The sequence below is a fragment of the Nesoenas mayeri genome (genome assembly GCF_963082525.1).
Source record: "Nesoenas mayeri genome assembly, chromosome: 8".
Taxonomy (NCBI): domain Eukaryota; kingdom Metazoa; phylum Chordata; class Aves; order Columbiformes; family Columbidae; genus Nesoenas; species Nesoenas mayeri.
In genome coordinates, this window is record NC_137554.1 from 19,063,333 (window position 1) to 19,085,112 (window position 21,780).

The 21,780-nt window shown below is 53.6% G+C and overlaps 3 protein-coding genes across 4 annotated transcripts; 1 reads left to right on the top strand and 2 right to left on the bottom strand.

Annotated features, from left to right (window-relative positions):
* Window positions 1–3,015: 3,015 nt before the first annotated feature.
* RGS5 (regulator of G protein signaling 5) lies at window positions 3,016–11,111 on the bottom strand (the record flags this gene model as incomplete). 2 transcript variants are annotated; one of them, XM_080348648.1, is made up of 5 exons in its annotated part: window positions 3,016–3,177; window positions 3,621–3,787; window positions 3,895–3,956; window positions 6,286–6,396; window positions 11,068–11,111. In XM_080348648.1, 5 exons carry the CDS (start codon window positions 11,109–11,111, stop codon window positions 3,016–3,018), a joined length of 546 nt encoding a protein of 181 aa, XP_080204774.1. The 2 variants fall into 2 exon arrangements, with proteins under 2 accessions (XP_080204774.1, XP_080204773.1); XM_080348647.1 differs by having other exon boundaries at window positions 3,606–3,787.
* A 5,014-nt stretch (window positions 11,112–16,125) lies between these two features.
* HTATIP2 (HIV-1 Tat interactive protein 2) lies at window positions 16,126–18,569 on the bottom strand (the record flags this gene model as incomplete). Its single annotated transcript, XM_080348737.1, has 5 exons — window positions 16,126–16,566; window positions 17,154–17,215; window positions 17,994–18,131; window positions 18,216–18,323; window positions 18,399–18,569. The coding sequence occupies 5 exons, from the start codon at window positions 18,567–18,569 to the stop codon at window positions 16,284–16,286; spliced, it is 762 nt and encodes a 253-aa protein (XP_080204863.1). The 3' UTR covers window positions 16,126–16,283.
* A 1,263-nt stretch (window positions 18,570–19,832) lies between these two features.
* Window positions 19,833–20,864, top strand: LOC308043153 (1-phosphatidylinositol phosphodiesterase-like; the record flags this gene model as incomplete). The annotated part of the gene is made up of 1 exon (XM_080349073.1): window positions 19,833–20,864. One exon carries the CDS (start codon window positions 19,833–19,835, stop codon window positions 20,862–20,864), a length of 1,032 nt encoding a protein of 343 aa, XP_080205199.1.
* Between the last annotated feature and the right edge of the window lie 916 nt (window positions 20,865–21,780).

Sequence of the window (21,780 nt, forward strand, 5' to 3'; positions counted from 1 at the left end):
TTACTGAGGATCCAGATGCCCACTTTAGGAGTATGTATATATGGGCGTGTATACTTCTATACGACTATAGGGTTACAGATGTACTATGTGTTCTGTGTATAGTGCTCATACATACACCAAATTTCATGACAGCAAGAGTGGTACAATACATGAAGTATTTCCTACCAGAAATATGATGGTGGGTATCAGCCCAACTGTAAATACCCCAGGGCTTGTGGAAAGCTCAGCCATGGGGTGGGTACAGGCATTGCTGCCTTTCTGGGTCAAGCCTGCCCAAGTAATTAGCCAAAGGACCCTTCTACACAAACACAACTCGAAAACACTTCAGGGACCGCATTTGATGGCCACTTTGTAGCTCACTGGCACCTGTTCAATCACTCCCTAAGTAGGCTTCCAGGATTTTAGCAAAAATTGATCTGGGGAGGGATTTCCAATAGAGCTGTTTTGTCTCTCCTGAATCGAGCCTCCACCTTTCTTTTCAGCACATACATATGTAGACACATTCTCCCTGCCCCACAAGCTGCTGTTGAAGCCAGTGATATCTCAGGTTTGCATGGCATGTAGCAAGTCCACCTCCAGCAGCATCCTGACCTCTATGGCGTCAGTGTTGGCATTTAATTGTGAAACATGTGAGGGTATCTGGAAATAGCTGCCAAAGGATTAAGTAAAAATGAAAGATCTAGGTCTTTCTGCACAGAAGCCTGTTTGGCTTTGCATTTCTATGAGTCACACTGTAAACAGGGAGCTTGAACATGCTGAACCTGCTCGTGTTGACACCAGTCCATGGAGATGATAGGAGGGTGCGTGGGCAGAGGTCGTGGGAGCATCCTCAGCAGAATGGCTGGCCAAGCAACCCTTTCCAGCCCAGCCCTGCTCCTGCTCCCCCTTGTGCTGCTGGGGGATCCTGCACCCTGTTGAGACGACTGTCCTGCTGCTCATGGGCTTCCTTGCAGCTCTTTGAGGCCGCCCAAGCCCACGCCCCCCCACCCCGTGCTTGCCCCAGGGGAATGCCCTGCAAGCATCACCCCCTGCCGCTACAGCACAAACTTTCCCAGGCCACTTGCTCCAGAGTTAGAAAAAAAGTCACGTTTGTGGTGGCCTCCATCCTTCCCCTGCATCCCCATCCCTGCCTAGAAAACACAGCCCACTTCCTGCAGCTTGGGATGTATTTTTCTTCATTGCCATAGTGACAATGTATAAATATTTGGGGCTGGTGGGGATTTGATCAGATTTTGAAAGTCTTGAAGAGGCTGGCAAACCCATTGTTTATGTTATTGCATTTCACATGAAGTCTCATGACTTGCAGTTGAGGTTGAGCACCCTGGGGGGGTGACTGGTCCAGGATGCCTGCTGGGTGCATGGTTGCTTCTTATTTTGCCCACATCTGTCATGTGGCCAGCTGAAGTGGCTTATTGCAAGCCATGGCCCTGCAGATGCTGTGGCAGCAATCCATTGCAGGGATGAAACATCCAGGGCCCGTGGGGCAGGGGTTCATTGCATTTGCCTCGAGGCTGAAATGAGACCCCAGCTGCCTTTCATGTATGCCCTTGCCCCAACCTCAGATGTTATTTCTTCTGGTAGCAGTGAGCTGGCTTTGAATCATTCAAAAAGAGCTGATGATTTTAAGAGACAGCCTTATGGAAACACATGTCCTGGGCAGAGGGGAGGGGACAGGAGAGAGAGATGCAGGCCACACAAACTCAGCAGAGTTTGCCATCTGTTCAAGAAGCCAGGGGGGTTATTTTTCATATTTTCTATTAGTATGGGTTTTGTTGTTGTTGTTGGTTGGTTGGTTTGAGGCTTTTTTTGTTTGGTTGGTGTTTTTTTGTTTGTTTTGAGGTTGTGTGTGTGTATGTGTGTGTGGGTTTTTGTTTTGTTTCTTTAATTGGATCTGAACAGTTGCAATTGCAGCTTTTTTTCCCCCATTGTGATTTTCCTTCCTTCTCTAATCAATGCCCTCGACTGGGTTTGTGCAGAAGTATCGCTTTGGCATGCCTGTTGCAGAGAGAAGCAGCTAGAGTAAGAAATGGTTGCAGCAACATCCCTGAAGCTGCAATCCAAGCACACCACCAGCCACCGGCACTGCTTAGGGCTGCGCGTAGGCACTAGGGACGCGGGCACGGACTGTGAGCTCAGTACGTCATGGAAGTGTTGGAGCAAGCGGGATGTCTGGGTTGCTAAACAGTCCTGGTGTTTTGAACAAACAGATCCTGTTTTATCCTCTTTACAGTTTTTAGTGTGAAGTGAACAGGCTGACAGCTGACTCCAGGTGAGTCATGGGGAAAGCGATGCCACAGGTTTGGTCTTCCCACCCCTCCTGCCAGCCAGGTGCACCTGCAGTGCCATTCCTGAATCTGCCGTACCACCATCCCTGCTGTACCCCTGTCCCTGCCATGCAGCCATCACTGCTGTACAGCCATCACTGTACCTGCTGAACCACTGCTTTCTGAAAACAAGGTGATGCCAAGTCCCCCCTGCACCCCAAGGCTGCAGGCATGCTGGGCTTGTTGGGGAGGGGAGGACATGCTGGGTACCCTGAGCAGCCTCAGCAATGCCCTGGGAAGCTGGGAGAAGGGAGAGACCCTCGGGCAAACCAGTGATACAGGCAAAAGTGGGAGAAAATTTGTCATGTCCTAATGAGTCCTAACAAGGCAGAGCTGGCACTTCTGACTAAAGCTGAGCCCCACAGTACCAGGGGTGTGCTGGCTGCCCGAGTGGCTCCCAGTTGCTGCAAGGCTGGGGCTGCTTCACTGTGCTTCAGGGTCCCAAACCCAGGGAGGATCACCAGAGATTTCTGCTAATTGGTCTTTTGTGGGAGAGGAAAGAGACTGTAAAAGAGGAGACATGAGGACATCTGGCAGTCCAACACACATGGGGAGATGTTTAGCAACAGCCCCAGGTGCTGTTTTAGGGTGGTATCAAGAAAGCAAAGCAGCTGTAGAAGAAGGGGCAGGTGTTGAGATAGAAGCAGTGTGACCGCCCGCGGGGAATGCCTCGCACAGCCCTGCTGCATTGCTACTTGATTAACTCCTGATAAAACTCTGACCGCACAAATCTGGGCAGGGAGTCTTTCTCCATCAGGGCAAAGATCCTCTTCTGGGCCATGTCAAAGCTGCTTGGTGATGGGTCCACCAGGTTCTTCATGGTCACAGCCTTGGTGAAGTGGTCAATGTTCACCTGTGATGGGAGGGTAAGAGGGATGGGGACCCTGCCTTTGTTAGGGGTGGGGGATGGCAGCTCCCTTCACCTGCTCTGTCCCACCAAAAACCACACAGATGTTATGGGTGTGGACTGAAGCACTCTCACTTACCTGGGGAATTATTGGTGGCAGATCACTAAGGATGAGCTCTATTCTGCAGCAAATCTAACTCTGGGGAGAGTATTACTGTAAATTGTCATCCCTTATGAACAATGTGAGCCCTCTGTGGGGACAGGCATGAGTTAGAAGTGCCTGTGGCAGGAGACAGCCCAGCAGAGGCTGAGCATCCAAATTGGGGCTGCCAAGGATGGGAATGCAGCCTATGGGGATGGGGCTGCCCCTCATCAAGGGACCAGCCCTCTGAATCCCTCAGCCATCACTCTCCTTTGGGATGGAGGGCTCCTGCCTTGCAGCCACTGACCTCTTTGGGTGCCTCAGTCTGGATGAACTCCTCATAGATCCTCTTGGCCTTCTCTGCCATCTTCACAGGGGACTTGCTTTTCTTGTAGTCCTCACAGGCCACCCAAAACTCGATGTTCTCCTCACTGAATTCAGAGCGCAGGAAGCTGCGGAAGCTGGTGAGCCCATCTGCGGGGGAGACAGTCCCTCACTCAGCATCAGGGGTGCTGAGCCCTTGATGAGCTCCTGGAGGGATGAGGCATGGGGGGACATGGGACTGGGGGATGCGAACTTACAGGGGTTTTGCAGGAGCTTCTCCAGGGAATCACGCCACTGCAGAGCCTCTTCTGGTGACGGCCTGAAGGGAGTAAAGAAAGCCCAGGTAGTCCATGCTTATCCCACAGCCCCAGTCTGGTCTGCAGGTTTTTAAATAATTCTTTTAAAAACATGGAGGAATGGAGTAACAAGCTGTGGAGACTGTTGCAGAGCAGGAGGCGATGGCTGAGCAGCGGAGATGCTGCTGCATCACAGTGCAAGTGCCATCATCCTGGGATAGCTGAGTGCCAGGGAAGGTGAGGACAGGGCTGGGTGGCAAATTCCCCTGTGTTTTGAGTGGAGACATGGCTGAACTGCAAAGTGGGTTCCCTCTGCAGCCACAGGTCCCCTTCTTGCCCCAGAATCTGTGCATGGGAGGGCAGAGTGGGCTCTGCAGCCAGCTGGGAAGCATCCCTGTGTTTTCCCACTGGGCTGGGGTCAGTGCTCCTCCACCCCCACAGCCCACCCCATGCCTATGGCGGGGCAGGACGCCGACTTCAGTTCTAGCCGTCCCCAGTGAAAACCTTCTGTGTTTTTCATGTGCATAGTTCTTTTTTTTTTATTTAAAAAAAAAAAAAAAGGCAGCAATTATTCCAATGTGACTAAAGAGGGCTGTGGTTTGTGTTTGTTTTGGTTTGGCTGGGGTTTGTTTATTTTCTGGCTTTGTTTTTTTTTAGCCTGGAGGAGTTCTACGGAGCTGCCCTGGGGCACAGGGCTTCTGCCTTGCTGCCCACTGTGGGTGATGCCCAGTGCTGGAGGGGAATGGAAGCCCCCACGCCGCTGTGCACCAGACCCGCTGCAGACCATTCCTGCTCCCCACAGGCAGGGCTGCAGCTCAAGCCTGTTTTGCTGCCGCAGGGACACATGGCTCCTCTGGCTGAGCAAAGCATCCTCTGGGCTGGTGCCAGGGAGGGAGCTGTGGGAAGGACAACCTGTTGGTCCTGGGGGCCTTGGTACTTCAGCAGTGGGGCTGGAGAAAGTGCAGGTGCTCCCACCCTGCCCAGGTGACCCCAGGCGGGAGAGGAGAATGGCAGAAACGCAAGGTTTGCTCAGCTTAGGTATCCAGCCCTCACTGTCATCAAACTGTCAGTATCCAGCAATAACGACCATGATGGGGTCTATGATCATTCACTTTCTGAACCCTGAATTGCATTTGCACTTGCTGTCAAGGATCAAAAGCTCTCCCTGCTCCCCATTCCTCCCAGGCATCTCCCCACCCCTGGTGAGGGGGAGAATCGCTGCAGCAACTCAACACAATCCAGATTTCCTGGAAACTACCAAATTCACTTTTCCATTACCTGACTGTTCCAGGGATGATATTAACTGCGAGCGAGATGCTGGTAGGTGAATGATACCAGGGCTGCACAACGATGCAGCGCAGGAGAAAATGACTCCTCCAGCCAGCGAAGATGTTCACCAGCTTTCAGCAGGGACAGCTAATGGGGACAAATGTGTCTCCTTCTCAAGGGCATCTGGGGCACGACAGTGACTGTGTATGAAACATACTGTCTATCTGGGGTTCTGCCTGTCCAGGGAAGCTCTCACAGGGCAGTGCTGCAGCTGGCACTGTGCTGGCAAGTGTCCCCATGTGCTGCAGCCATCAAAGTGACTACAGCTCTCTGTGGGCTCATATCAGGGTGAGTGGGGCGTTCGTCTGCATGGTGGGGTTGTTTTAGCAATCCCTTGGTGGAGCGTTACCGGTTTAATGTTGCCTGGGCTGGAGAGGAGTGTGGGGAGAGGGACTGGTGTAAATAAAAAATGTGTTATTTTAAAGCGGAAATGGAAATTGTGTTAATCCTGCAGCACAGTACATCAGCCTCTCTAGCTGCTCCTCTGCTTTGCTTTGTCATTAAACCAGCTTGGTGCCGGAGAGCAGAGGCTCAGGACAAAGGCAATAAGGTAAGACAATGTCATCACTGCAGAGCTGCCCAGAGCCTGACATCGTGCTGTGAGGCCATGCACTCAGCTCAGGGACACGATACTGTGCTGAAGCCACCAGGCTGGGCAAGGCTGGCACCTCTGGGCTGAGGTGGGTGACTCAGAGAAGTCCAAGCGCTGTATGCCTCTGGCAAAACCTTTATCAAATAACATGAAATCTCATCAAATGTAAATTGAGTTTCTGTGAGAAATCTGGTTTCCATAAAGCTGTATTGCCTGACACATCTTACGCTGCCCTGACGTAACTCAGAGCCTGCACCTAGCCGGTGGGTCACAAAGAGTGTGCCACGAGTTCTCTGCCTTGTAAAACCCTCTTTGCCCAGCCTAGACCCCGCAGCAGGGGCTTCAGCTCCTCTGCATCCCAAAAGGGCTCACACCCACCCTTCCAGTGAGGCATGGGGGCCAGTGCAGCCTACCCTTGGTGTGGTACTCACTTCTGGACCTTGGGTGGCTTCTCTGGCTTCTCTGGGTAGGGGATGATGAAATCAATGGCTGAGTCAGGCTTCTGGAGCAGTGTGCCCAGCTTGGTCTTGATCTCCTTGGCCCTGCAGGAGGGGACAAGCAGAAGGATGAGGCAGTGAGGGTGGTCCCTGCCCTGCACCCACATGGACCCCAGTACAGACCCCAGCACAGCTGCTGGTGACGTATGAAGCTGTGTAATTAATCACACATGGACAAATGGACTCTAATGCTGTAAAGATGCCTGGCTGAGGTATTTCAAGCCAGGCACTCAGAATTAGCAGCAGCTCTTGATCTCTTTGCTTTGTCCCCATCTGTGGCTGGGATAATTGTATCAGCAGAGCTGGCAGGCTGCTCTGAGGACAAATTAGGGGATGTGTGTGCAGCACTCAGTTTCTATAGTGACATGTCCTGAGGAAATGAAGGAGCTCCCTTTATAGAGGAGCCTGTGCAGGGTGCCATGCTGGGCTGCACGGCGGTGCCGGTCCCACGCTGAGCCCCATGCCATGGTGCATCCACCAGTCCCACAACACCAATGGCTGCCGGAGTAGGGTGCCCTCCCTCCTCAGGTCCTGGCCTGTGCCAAAGGGACCAAGAAACTGTCCTTATAATGTTTCCTGAGCTTTTTGAGGTTGCTACCTGCAGCGATGCATGGTGCAGCTCCTGAGCCCAGTGTTCTGCTACCAAGCACCCTCACACAATGCAGCCAAAATCCTCCCTGTCCCGGGGGATGCTATTGCTAACACATAGGTTAGCACACACTTCTATACTCACCAAAGTCAGGGTGAAAAGCTCCTTGGTGTGCTTTGTGCCCATCCCTGGCCCTTCCAAGAACTCAAAACTGGGAGCTTTCTACTCTGTAGGTATTTTCATTGGGATTATCTTATTTTTCTATTGCTTTCAAGGACCACCAGCAATGCATACAACCAGCAACCTTCAACACTTCCTGCTAGTGCTCGCAGTTTCTCTTCTCACTTTTAAGTAATATGAAAAGCTTATGTCTGCAATGGGAAGGTCCTGCAAACAGTTAACTCATAGGTACTGCTTTTCCTGGGCGGAGGGGGAGAAGCGTTTCAGGAGGTGAAGACATCTGACTGGCAAACGAGTTTCATCCTCCATCTTCCATCCTTCATCCATTGGAGGATACACAGAAAAAAGCGGTTGGCAGCAGGTCCAGCTGTCCCCCAAAATGTGCCCTTTTGTGCAATATGACTTGTAATGTGGTCCTGAGCACCCAAAACCACAGAGGAGGATCCCCTCTGCTGTAGCTTGGTGTTAGTAGCAAGAGCAAGCTGAGATTTGCAAAGAAAATTCAGGTGTGCTGCGTAAGACTGAACAAATAAAAGGGTGAAAATAGACACCCTCCATTGCCCCATCTTTTCAGGGCAGGACTCCTCCCTGGCACAGCAACGTTTAGTGACTTCCAGGCTCACTGGCACAGGGTGTGGATGAAAGCAAGGGGACACACGGCTTCCCTGCAGGCTGGCTGGGCTGGGTGCCTTCACCATGACACAGCTGTCACAGCCAGGCTACAGTTTCCCAGCTTCAGGGCTCATGGTGCTCCTCCTCTCCGCTGTTTATTTTCACAAGCCCTTCCTTGGACAATCACTCCGTTGCTATGTCTGCTATTTCATTTCCATTCCTTCATTTTTTTTCTCCTCCCTGTAAAACTCTCCCTGTGTTTTGTTTTTCCACCTGCCAGCTCCCCAGGGGTGACTTTTTGAGACCTGGTGCAGGGTCTGCTCCCCTGCCTGCTGCTGCAGAAACCTGCCTCCAACAGCTGCCCTTGCACAGGAATGAGCAGCCCAGCCTGGGTCTGCATGGACCAGCTGCAGTTGGTGTACAGCACAGGACAGCACAGACCCAGAAACCCAACTGTTTTCATGGAAAAATCAGCTGCTACAGGGACAGCGTCTGTTGCTCTTGCTTCTAAGAGAACTTGAATCTTACCTGGAGAGACCAGGACCTCATGCAAAGGGCGATGAGGTCCCCACACCGAGGAGTCTCTGGGACAGGGATGCTGCTGTGCACTGTTTGTCCTGCTCCCTCCAATAAATCTAACACACACTGGCCTAATGAGGTGGAAAGACCAGACTGGGAGCAAGGCCTGGGAACCTCCCTACCCTGATGCCAGTGAGATCAATGCATGCACAAGATTAGGATGCAATTGACAGCAGCTTTACGGAGCTGCAAGTACTCTCCTGGATAACACTGGGACCTGATTCAAAATCTTGCTCTCCAATTCCCACCCTCTGACAGTGACTTATGGCCAACATCTGTCAGGCTCAAAGGTCACTAATGGACCTTAATGGCCCTGAGCAGCCCCATCTGAGCCCCACACCCTGCACTGGGATTCCATTTAACCGCAACCCTGGGACTACCGTCCCTAGCCTGGTCTCCTGGATAAATGTTGGACCTATATTGGAGCCCCACTGCCTGCTGCTCCCTAGATGGCTCCATCCCACATGGCTGTTGATGGACCACCAGAGGCCACCCACCTAGCTGAAGCCCTGCAGGTCCCTTTGTAGGGACAGCAGCAAGAACCTCCCCACCCTTAGCAAGTTCTTGGCTGTGGAGCATTAGTGAAACATGTGGAGACCGTAGAGATGAGGAAGTTTGCAAAAGGACAGCCAAAAAGGCTGAATGCTTGCAGGCTGGTGTGAGAGAAGGACTATTTAAAGACTTCAGCAACAGCTAAATAGCAGGATAAAAATGGCAGTTATAAACAAAAAGACGTCTTTCAGAAACCCCCCAGCTATGCCTGAGTGAGAAAAAGCAAGAGGACCATAAACTATGGAAGGTTAAGTGTGAGAACATACAGGAGCAAGCCAAGAAGAAGTCTGAGAAACAGCTTCCAAGAAACATTAAAAGAAAATATGGGCTCTGTCAAACACATCAAGAGCACCAAGGCTGCTGGGGAGGGCCAGGAGACACTCCAGCTTTAAAAATAAAACAAAAAAAAAAAAAAGAGAAGCTTGAGTAAGTTAAAACTATAGCTGAAAGCTAAAGCTGCTGCTGTGCCTGAGGGCAGGGAGATGCCAGAGGAAATGCCTCTTGGGGGAAAAAAAGGCTCTGGGGGGGATTCAAGGAGCCACAGAGCTGCGAGTGTGACGCTGTATGGGCATGTCAGCAGCAGCTGTATCAGACAGCTGTGGTGGACACATGGACAAATATGGTCTATTGGAGAGGAGTCAACACAGCTCTGGCAATAGGAAAAGATTCCTACAAAGCTACCGATTCTCTGAAGAGGCTAGAGAACGTGTGCCTTGGGGAGAGCCGGGGGCTACCAGCCCCTTGGGTCTGCAGGGGACCTTGGATAGGCTCTCCAGACCCCAGGCAGCTGCAGGGGTGAAGATGATCCTGTGGATGACAGCATGGGAAAGGTAGGAAACAACACACAGGGGACATGATGTGTTTCCCTCAGTGGGGATGGTCCTAGGGGAACCCAGGCTGCAACCATGTTGTTAGACATATCACATGTACAGAGAGAAGGGGTTGGTGGTTGGGGAGATGTGCTGAGGAACAGCAGGAGGCTCTCATGAGACTGGCAATGAAGTGGCTGTTGAAATTCCTCATAGAGCAATAAAAAAAACCCCCACAACTAATTTAGTTTTAGAAAGTAGCAGAAGAGTGACAGCAAAGATGAGAGCAGAGAAGAAATGTGTTGCTCACCCACACCTGGAAGAGCGCTGCTTGGCTGCTCGTGGCGCAGCAGGCAGCAAGAGGCCAGACAAGGCGTGTACAAGGGTTGTCAAAGGACACTCTTCAAATAAAGAAATTGTCACAGGCCTGCTGACCTGTTCATGCCTGTGGTGGAAATTTGCCTTGCTTTTGGGCAAGTGGCATCAGCCTGCAGGGGCACAGCTTGAGCTGATGAAGGGTGACTTCTTCCAAGCTCTCCCCAGGGCAGTGATCACCCTCATTCTCATCAAAAAACCCATACTAAGGCATTCACAGCTGCAAGGAAATCCTCACTGGGTAATTCAAGTGTTAAGTCTTTTAACAAATATCCTTCTTAAGCAAGAGATGGAGCACCCCACTGCCACAGGGAGCCCCCACCCCCCATGCCTCTGCTTCTCCTCAACCCCCTTCCAAAGCTCCTCCATCCCCACAGGAGAGGGCAGATTTCATTGGGGGTGGAAATGGCTGGAGCCTCCCCCAGGGGTGAAAGCAGCTTAGGAAATACCACTGTCACCCTGGACAGGTTTTGAGGCAAGTGCCAGGGTGGAGGGGGATGAGAATGGATGCCACAAGCAGGGCAGAGCAGGCACTTTGCGTTGCGCCAAGTCTTGTGAGCCGGGCCAGGAATGGTTAATCTGCATGCAAGGGAGACACAGGCAGTTAAAGAGGATTTTAAGGCACTTTGGAGCCAGGGCTGGTTTTGCCTCAGAAAGGCAACTGCTTTCCTGCTATTTTCCTCCCTTTCATCTTTTGCAAACATTAAAGTCTGCGGACAATGTGGTCCTGCTCAGGGGAATAGCCGAGGTTGGGGGGGAGGGTGGAATGTGGGGCAGCCAGGACTTCCCCAGCAGAGAGGTTCCCAAACCAGAGGGCACAGTTTGGGACTGGACCAGCGCTTGCCTGCCGGAGGGTCCCAGCCACTCACAGCATCCTGCTGAGCCCCTGCCAGCAACCCTCCCATCCTCCCAGTTCAGAGCTGGGTGACCCCAGTCCCCATAAGAGCTGTCCATGGCAGGGCTGTGCCAGGGGAAGAGCCTCCCTGTCCCCACATCCCCGCACAGGCTGGCCGCTCTCACCTCTCCAGACAAGTGTGGGGCAGCGCTGCTAATCCTTTGCACATCTTGGCAGGCTGTGGGTTTCCTCGGCTGTGAGAAAAGTGTGAGCAATGGCTAAGACAGGCGGCAGCAGCTCCGTCTGCAGCCCAGCTCCCCCTTCTCGCTCCTATATAGCTCCTGGAGCTGGACCCCCGCCAGCCCCGTAACCAATGCCGGCTGTCCAGCCGCAGTTGGCCCCGGCGGCTTCTGGATTTTGTTTTCTTCTCTCTAAGCTCACATGGAGGGAAAAATGAAAAACATGGTTTTTCTGGAGTGAGATCAGGTAATCAAATTGGAAGGACCAAGCTGCTGTTTAGGGGGCTTCAGGAAGCCCACAGGATTTCTTCTTAATGACATATCAGGCTTCAGGTCAATATTCAGAAGAGACAGGTAGAAATGTTTCATTCAAGCAAGGTTTTTTCCCAATGAAAAATGTCACTTTCATAAAAGTGCCTACAAGAAGTCTTGCTATTGATTTAAAGGCTATAGCTAATGTCAAAATATCTAGAGCTTCAACAGTGGTTATCAGCTAGTGGGTAGCAGTGACTTTTGTTCCAGAACAAATTCATTCGAATGTAAGCTTAAAAAAGAAAAAATCTTTTAATCATAGTGAAAGTTCTGGTTTTGTCTGGCAGTGACACTTTGAGGCCCAAAAGAATTCCCACCCAGAATTTTGTTATGTGGAGAATTTGGACCCTTTTTCCATCTCCCTTCAGGGCAGTAAAACAGCTGACAGACCCCAGAGCTGACTACAAGGTGGGAATTGGGGCCTGATCAGTGACCTGTCCCTGCCCACTCCCCATGGCTCTGCCCCCTGGGATGCAGCCTTTCCCTCACCTAGAGCTTGGCTGCTGTGTGGTGCTGCGGTGTTTCTGTTTGCTCGGGTAAGATCTCTTTGATTGCTCCAATGACTCGCAATCAGAGCCAGTGTCTCCCTATGGTTGTGACATCTGTGGCACAAGTTTCTCCTGGCATCAGCCAGGCAACCAGGCACAATGTTGGGTCAACCCGAGGGTGAGACTGCCTGCTGAGAGCCAAATCATGTCAAACATGGAGACCAGCCTGTCTCCGAGGGTCTCTGCAGCCAAAGCCCTGGCTTGGTGTCTCCCCACAGGTCTTTGCCACCCCACATGGGTGCAATTACACCCACTCCAGCACAGGCACATGCAGAGGGTGTGTGGCTGCCACCCCACCCCCACCAGGGCACCCCGGACACCCTGCTCAGGCATGGGCTCAAGGTTCACCCTGGAAATGTGTCACATGCCCATCCCTCAGCTCAGCTCCCTGATTGACTGCGAAAATGTGCATCTGAGTGCCTTGTTTAACATCCACAGCTCCGAGCTGGGAACAGCAGACTTCGCTGTCCACACCCCAAGGGCACTAATGGCCTTAATTGTCCTGACCAGCCCCACTTACCCCCAGCCCCACTTACCCCCTCAGCCTGGGGCTACATTTAAGCTCAGCCCTGAGCCCTGTTTTTCCTCTCTGAGCAGTATCAGAGGTATGCCTGGCTCTGGCTCCTGGATGGACTTAGGACCTGCTTTATGAGCCTCTCTTCTGCTGTTCTGCGATTATGCAGCAAGCTGGCATTTGTATTTCAGTGTGTGAGTACAGCAATGGAAAGACAGAAGTCTGCTAGAAACCATGTATCCCTGGAAAGCCTGGGTTAGCTTTTTACTGGTTTGTAATGGAAATTGAATGAAAAAAGTGCACCCTGAAATTTCAGAGGATGAGATGCTCAAAGGACATTTGCCTGGGCTTGGGCTGATTAGAGGCTCCCAGGTGCACGCAAGGAAGGGTACCAGACCTAGGGTGGAGGGGGGCTGCCCCTTCTCTCTGCCTGGCATTGACACTCCCACCAGCCCACTCATTCCTTGCAGAAAGAGGAAAAAAACAAGAGCAGCCACAGAGGATGGAGGTACTTCACTCTTTCACAGGCTGCTATCACTTTGCCCTTTTCACAGAAGAGTCGGTGGGGGGAGGCTCTGTTATTAGCACGGAGGTGCCTCAGGCCAGTTTGAGGATGCCCAGAGCCCAACTGCCCCACCTGCCAGCAGCTGGTGTGCAGTCCCCCACTCTCCTAGGGAGTACAGCCTTGCAAGCTCAGCATCTCTGCTAGGCTATGCCAGTTGCCCTCAGGGCCAGAGTGTGCCAGGGCCATTCGTTTTCTAGCAGGGTTGTCACCAGGGTGTCCCGAGTACTAGGCCAGTGCCTGCCAGCTCAGTGGCTGCTTTGATAAGCTCCTTTGAAGGTGAGGTGCCGTTTGTGGGGTGCTGGCTCCTCCTGGCACAGACGAGAGTGGGTGACAGCAAGGCGTGGGTGAGAGGTGCTGATGGTTCTCACAGCACCGGGGCAAGGAGGGGCCGTGGGACTGCATGGGGAACCCCCGCAGCCTCTCAGTTGGCTGACGAGCCATTGGGAACACAGATAATATTTTTTCTCATTAATCTTAGTAATAAAATTAGCGTTGAAATCCTAGGGGAGCTTGGATCTGTGGGGTCAGGCAGTTTGTGCGAACGCTTGTCCAGCAGCCACTGAGCACCCATACATGCTCCCCTTCCAGCTGCAGCCAGGGCTGTTGCCTCTGGAAAGAAAGAGCTGCTTCGGGCAGGGTGGGAGTTCAACGAATGCACAGACCCAGTTGGGGAAACTGAGGTCCAAAATGAGTGCTGAAACTCCGTGCAAGCGGGTGGTAAGGAAACTACACCATGTGCTGGGATTGCAGTTGTGCATTTTAGCAGAGACTTCTCTGAAACACTGAAAAAGAAATAAAGATTACACAGAAATAGGTTGTATTTTCCGCAGACCTTTGTCCAGTAAGAAATGTTTGTTTTGTCCATTTCAAGGCTTTAAAGTGCTAAGAAAATATTTCCAATAAGAAACTACCCAGATCTTCCTTTTCTTCCCACGACAGCTTAATTTGTTTAAGAGCCCTTCTGGGAGAGGTTTTTTGGAGATCTGAGTGCACTCTGAGGACCAGATTGTTTTGTGTATGCCATGGCTGGTTTCCTCCAAGAGTGCTCTACGTTTTGTGTCTTGCAACTGGCCCCTCAAAAGCCACGTGGAGTTTCTCATTACACCAGATTTATCTTGGGCCCTGTTATTTCAAGAGTTTATTATCCTTTCTAGCAACTTGCCTTTTATAGAAGGCAGCCTCACTGCTTTGCAGTTTCCTGGTTCCCACTGGAACTTTTTAAAAAACTAGCATCATATTTAACAACATTGACTTTTTGGTAAAGGGATCGCTAAGTCTCACCCAGGTGAGTATTTGGCAGTTCATCTGAGTGTTCCTTCTGGCAGATTTTTAACCATGTGTTCTAAAAATTGTGTTAAAAATACCTTTATTCCTTTTCCTACACACACACACATACGCACACACACACACGCACACTGGAACAGTGATGCAAATGTTTGTCCCCTGAGGAATGATACTAGTATGTGCTCCTTCACAGCAAAGGCCAATGCAAGTAACCAAGACTCTCTCAAATGGCCCTTTTCTTCTTAGAGAGCCTGATCACATCCTGTCCCCAAGGCTCTCTGGAGAACTTTTTGCTTCTCACATAGTCATGATTAATTTTTATACCTTTAGGATGCTTTCCTCAAGTCTTCTGTAGCCTGACTTTCACCTGTAACTTTCCAGAGCTCATGTTCTTTTTTTCTGCTCTCATCTGTATGCAATTTTCACTTCTTTTAAGGTCTTATCACTTCAGGTATTCATTTCCACTCACCAGTAAAAGCACATTGCCTTTTTAAAACAATCTCTTAGAGCACTGGTGTACATTTACACCTATGTCTTCCAGTGCTGCATGTTTGAACAGCCTTTGTGTGCCACATAAGTTCAACACCCCTCAGATACTTGTGTGACGCTCCTGACCAGCCTACCTCTCATTTCCCTTTTGACATTAAATATTACTCTAAAGACATGGCTTTTGCTCTCACCAGGACAGTCTGATCACTAATTACAGCTCTGTGGCCCCTCATTTGTTACCTTTGAACTAAGCCCTACGCATGGTTGTGTTTTTCAGGTACAGCCCTCCCTTTGGTCCCTGTTAGCACACAGTGTGGGGTTACAGCATCTCACCACCTCCACCAAGCTTTTGAGGTCCAGCCCAATAACTAAAAAGCTTGCGTAGAAGGAAGGAGATGGAGGAACCCTCCACTTGCCACATCCAAGTCACTGACACAGGAGCCACGGGTGAGGTTGAATAGGAGAAAACCCTGGAAAGCAGCATTACCCGGAGCACTGGGACCCTGGCCAGCTGGGAATTCGGAAGTCACGTAAGTCCTGCATCGCAGCTGTGGAGCTGCCAAGTTCCTTGACCCTGAGCACAAAGCCTGAGAATGTTCAGGGCCGTCGCTGGGACATGGCAGGCTCCTCACGCTTGCTCTGTGCCCACAGCAGTGACCTGCTCCCCTCCCAGCACCCTAGCAGCGTGGACCACGGACAAACCCACACTGAGATGTGCACGGGGCTGTCCTCACATCTTGCAGACACAGCCCTTGGGAACAGGGCTGAGCTCTGGTTCACTTGTGTCTATAAGGAGGGCCCAGAGGAGCCAGCAGTGACAAGTGTTTTCAAGTCAAGGCAAGTATTTATGTGGTGTTTATGCTACTGAAGCATCAGCCTGGATCTGAACACCAGTGTCCCTGGAGCAGCCCCTGTGAACCTGGAGCAGATCAGTGAGGACGAGCTACATGCTGTATGTTTGCAGAGACTGTGGGCAGAGCCAGCAACCCAGGAAGGGTCAAAAACTTCTGCTGAGTTCCCAGGAGCCCCGCTATTCAAGTGGCACTGGTGTCACTGTGTGTGCTGTGGGGTGCAGTCCCAGCATGGGCACTTGCTGTCCCTGCTTTCCTCTGTCCATCTACAGCATGGCCACTTGCCCACATGTTCCTTGAAGTGTCACCAAAAGATGCTATCTGTGAACAGATGTGGTTGGGCTGGTGATGTGCAAGTGGCAGGCACAATTTCAACACAAAGCACAAACAAACCGGTCACAGGAATTTATTTAAGGCCTGAATTCAAGAAATTGCCTGGATTACACCACTTTTTACAGAATACTATTACTCCTCATCCATCAACCAGCACCTGCATTTTTGATCACTTGACAGAATCAGCTGCCATGCAAGGAAGCACACCCCTATTTCCACATCAGTAATGCAAGCACCCCACTCCTCTCCCACCTGTGCCTTCATCCTCAGCCCACAAGAGCATCTGAATGGTGATCAAGCTCTTCCCTGCCCATCTCTTCTGCACTACATGCCTGTTGTGGCACTGCCTTTCCCAGCTTGTGGATGGCCGCATTCTCCAGCACCTTCACCTTCCCCTCACCTGGGTGCAGCACACAGGCCACCATAGCCCTGGCCACCCTTTCCACAGGCACCGAGTAACAAGTGGGGAAGACCCAAGCCACAACACCCAGAACCTGCCGGGCGACCCACTCCGCAGGCCGGGACTCCTGGCGCTTACATAGCAGGAGCCTGCAGAGAGAGGAGGTAAGATGGGTCAGGCTGAAACCATCCCCTGGGGAAAAGGTAGAGACTGGGTTCTCCAGTTGCACCAGGGGCCCAGCCCAGCTTGCTAAACCCACATGGGGGCTGTGGGGCTTTGGCAGGGTCCTGAAACATGTCCAAGCTGAGCCCTAATACACTGAATTTCTTTCCCCCTAGTGCTGCCAAATGCAGGACGGCAGTTCTCCCAGGCAGCAAGAGCATAATATAGCTGAAATTATATAGGTGAGTATGCCCCCCGCATAACATTAATGTCTGTGCAGAGATAAGCTTTGACCTATGTCCCCCAGCCTCTGCTCTCAACCCAAGCCTCTTCTCCTTGCATGGCACGTGACCTTAGCTTTGGGACAGGCTGTAGGAAATTGCTGTGCTTGCTCCCTGCAGCACTGGGAAGCAGTGTGCTTGGCCCAGAGCTGTGTTTGCACCTGGTGGCTTGCTCCACTTCCCTCCACAACCTTCCCCTTATGCAAGCTTTCTCCCTTTTTCCATATCCCAGCACACGGCCCTGGTAACCCTCCACCTGAGTCCTGTGCCCTCCCTCCTCCATCGCTACTCACGCTGGCCGCAGGATGGTACAGCGATCAAAACCAACAGCCTGGACCAGGTTCTCCACTTCTCCCTGTCAGAGCAGTTGGGTAGGATGAAAGGAGACAAGGATGACTGTGAGCACCATTCCATTCACCCCGTGAATTGGGGGAAGCTGCTGAGCCATGGGCAAGATGGCACTAATATGAATGCAAAGCTGGTCCAGGCCAGGTACTACCTGGGCAGCGAGAAGCTCGCCAGGAAAAGGCAGCGTGGGGCAAGCATCCACAGTGCACACATTGACTGTTAATCAGCAGCGCACCCTTGCAACCATCATGCTAACTGCAACTGGATGCTCCTGAGACAGCATCTGGACACAGTGACCAGCCTGGGGATCCCAGCACAAGACAGCAGTAGACAGGAGGGAGTCCAGCAGATGTTGGAGGCTGCAGCACATAACATATGGTGCAGAAAACTTTTGCAATTGGTATGGTGGCACCCAGGGTGCCTATGGACTCTCTACCCCTGGACAGTTCACGTCTCACCTGGACATAGCTATGAACCCCTGCGCTTAGCTGTAATGCCATCCTGACTTGAGGTCAGGGAGACAGAGTAGGGCTGGAGACCCCAGCATTTATTTTCATGGTTTGAAGAGAGAGATGGATGCTGCACACAGGTGCTGTGCTGCTTCAGATGAAGCCAGTTGCATGGCTGCCCTGCCAGCCCCCTTCTCTTGCTCCCTTGTCTCCCAGTAGTAGGACTCCCACAGCCATTTGAATCTCTAGAGGACCTCAGCTCCTGCTTCATTCTCAAGTATCCCAGGGTTTTGTGACTGCACGAGCATCAGGAGCCAACCCCAACTGCCCCCTCACCTTCACACGGAGGTAGAGGAAGCGGCTGTGCGGGTTTGCCCCCTGGGAAGACTGCAGGACAAAGTGTGTGCAGCCCCCTGCTCGTGCCAGCTCTGCTGCCTGTGTGACGTAGTCCCGGTCCACACGGATGAAGCCAGCCTGCAGGTAAAAGGGAGAGCGTGGTCAGCATGGCAGAGAGAGGGCAGGCAGGACCCCTGCCTCCCCCGCGGGGGTCCCGCTCACCGTGCCAGCCTTGGCTTTGGTGGTGCCCAGGCAGCAGAAGCCGACGTCGTGTCCCTGGAAGGCAGCAGCGTGCTCGCTCAGCCGCTCGAAGTCCACCACCGCCTGCTCCTGAGGGGAAGCCGGGGGTCAGCGCGCCCGCCCCGGCCAGCCCCCCGCTTTCCCGGGACCCCCGACCCCGCGCACCACGACCGCTCCCGTCTCCTCGTCCAGGCTCAGCCGGCGCCGCCCGATCAGCGTCACCCTGGCGAAGACCCGTCGGGACAGCAGCTCCTGCAGCAGCACCCGGCCCGTCTCCCCCGAGGCGCCCAGCACGAAGCAGCTCCTGCCGGCGCTCCTGCCACCCGCCGCCGCCATCGCGGTGGGGCAGGTCCGGGCGGGGAGCGGCTGCGTGGAGTGCTGGCGGCGTTGCTGGGGCGACGGGTGCAGGCTGCAGTGCAGCACGCTGCCCTCAAACGCTTTTACAGGGACTGGGGGAGATTGCAGGGTTTTGTCGCCCTGAGCTGTCCCCCGGCTGCCCCACGGACCCCACTCTCGACCTCGCCGTTGCTCCCAGCGCACAGGGAAAGACGCCTGCTGGTGTCTCCGCTCCTGTCCCTCCGCTTGGCGTCCTTGCGGTGGCAGAGCCCACGGCAGAAAGTGTCCCCGGGAGGCTCTCTGTGCCCTCGCTGCTCAGGCGGAGGGGATGTGTCCCGGGAGGGATTCTCAGAGGGGTCTGTGACCTGCCGGGCGGCTCCTCCCTCAAAACTGCAGGGCTCAGTGTGTCGTGTCGCTGTGACCCCGAGCAGAAAGTGAGCAAGCCACCTGGGCACCAGCTCCAGACCCAGCCACAGCCGTGGGGTTCACACCCCAGCGGTGACAGCAGCCCTGCCCGCCGGGAGAAGCCTCCGGTGCCTGAGGAGTGAGGGGATGAAGCCCACTTCCCCGGGGAACCCTCACTGAGAAGGTTCTGGGGTGTGCTGGCAAGCACAGCCCTCCTGCTCCAGATTCCTGCCTGGACATTGTACCGCTGTCAGGGACGATGACAATCATCACCAGGGGGCCGGGTCCGACTGGGAGCTAACCCTGGGCATGGCTCTGGGGTGGGTGCGTGGGTACCCCGGGGCTCTGTGCAGCTGCTCCCACAGGCAGTGTCAGGGGGCCCCACAGCACCCCAATCCTGTTTGTCCTGATTCCTGGGCAGGGAGGTGCAGAGGCTGAGTGTCTGGTTTTGGGATCAGCCAGGCAATTTCCCAGTCTGGTGTGTTTGCTGATCATTCCCCTTGGCCAAGGGCTGAGGATGAATCCCTGATGCACGTGCGAGGCAGGACATACGTCATGAGCGTCACCAGGTTAATGGCCAGCATCCTGCTCCACCTGACAGTGTGCTGCCGGCACCCACGGCCACGCACCCCATCCGGTGGGCTGCACCCCGCAGCCACAGGCAAACCCAGGTGGGTGCAGGAGGGGGAGGCTGGGACATACTGGGGTTTGGGGGTAGTGCGATGAGTGCTTGAGGGAGGGGTGGGATCAGGATGCGTGGGGGTCATGCAGCACTCCCACTGCTTGTAGTCTGCTTCTCCTCCACATCAGGGCTTGGTGGGGCCAGCCAGGTGCTGAGGCACCAACTCTTCTGCTGGCATGGAGGCACAGTGCCAGCACAGAGTGGCATTCGATTGCACACCCCAGCCGACAGCCTGCTTCCCCGACTGGATGGCAGGGCTCCCTGATGACCTGCCCCTCTCCTGCCTCTCTGTTCCTGGCACCCATGACTCCCTCAGCCTGTTCGGTGGTCGGCGCCTGCGATGCCAGAGCTGGGGGCTGGAAGCCCAGCTGGCAGCAGGCATTCGCTTCCTGGATGTGCGCTGCAAGCTGGTGCGAGGTGAGCTCCAGGTCTACCACCTCTGCACCTTCCAGCGGGCCAGCCTGCGGGGCGTCCTGCGTCGCACCCTGCGCTTCCTCCATGCCCATCCCGGCGAGGCCGTGCTCATGCGCATCAAGGAGGAGCTGCCCATTTTCTCTCGGCCCGGCTTTGCTGCCCAGCTGCGCCGCTGCTTGCTGGAGGAGGGACAGGGCCATGTGTGGTGCCAGGAGGAGGTGCCAACACTGGGCCAGGTGCGGGGAAAGATTGTGGTGCTGGAGGCGCTGGCACAGGAGGTGCTGGGTATCCCCTATGAGCAGCTGAGCATCAGTGATGCCTGGAACGTACTCTCTCTGGAGCGCAAGTGGGCACGGGCCCAGCGGCACCTGGAGAGGGTGGCCAGTGGGGACACCACGACCATGCACCTCACCTTCTGCTCTGGCAATGGGCTCTTCACCTGTCCTGAGGAGGTGGCCCGCTTTGTGAACCCCCGCTGCTACCAGCACCTGCAGCACTGGAGGGGGCAGCCCGTGTGCTGGGGAGTAGTCATCATGGACTTCCCTGGGGCAGGACTCGTCCAACTTATTGTGGAGAGCAATACCCTGCGTGCCGGCGGACACATCACAGCATCCCCCAGCAACCCCCCAACATCCCCACAGCACCGCCGTGGCAGAGAGGACAGGTACCACATCCCCACAGCACCACCGCGGCAGAGAGGACAGGTGCCACATCCCCACAGCATCCCTGCAGCAGAGGAGTTGGGTGCCACGACGAGCACAGCTCCACTCACTGCCTGCACCTGTGTCCATTAGGACAGACGCTGCTCCTGGCTCCATGCCTCTGCTGAAGAATGTCAACACCCAGAGAAAAAGTAGGCTTCTAGTTCTTGCCGAGCACTGTGAAGCCTTTGTGTGACAACAGTGTGACAGCACCAGAGGCAGCAGAGGAGGAACGGCGGCTGTGGTTGGAGCCAGGCAACCCGGGAAGCTGCCCCCTGCACGCTGCTCTCCCCTGAGGAGCCAGGTATGGTCACAGCGTGGGGCTGGGGCGGCCGAGTCCCTGGTAGAGCAGCAGGGATGGGGTGGAAGAAGAAGGTCCTGCCTTGGCTCCTCTCAGGGGGGTGAGTCCACCCGAAATGCCTCTCTGCAAAACAGTCCTTTTCCTTTCAAGGATAAAAGAAGCTAGGAAAGCACTCCCTGTGTTGCCTTGCCATGTCCTAGCAGAAAAGTGCAGAAAAGACCTTTTGCTTTTGCTGCTCAGCTGTGAAAGAGCTTGGACCCCTCTGCCCATGGCCTAATCACAGTTAAAATGGTGTTTGTAACCATCTTGCTCCTAAAGCAGAGCTGTGAGAGGTCAGAGGATGAGGAATTCATTTCAAATGTGACAACAAATGGTTAGGAACATCCTTCCCCTTGTTATTTTAGCTTTTGTTTTTTTTCTTGCAGGGGCTTGCCCCAAAAGTCAGAACTGTTAGAGAGATACAACACCAGCAAGCACCACCACCCCTGTGTGTGAAGAGCTGGATGGCCAAGGCAGAGGCAATTCAGACAGGGCTACCCTGTCCTTGGGGTCGCTGTACAGGGCAAAGCCCAGTGATTTGCAATGTCACAGGCAGCGCGGACAGGGCAGTGGACAAAAGCAAAGTGTTTGTGATGTAAAAAAGATCTTAAAATGCACATTGTACCAGAGCCTGCCCTACCTGCAGAAAATCAGCAATTTAAATAGATT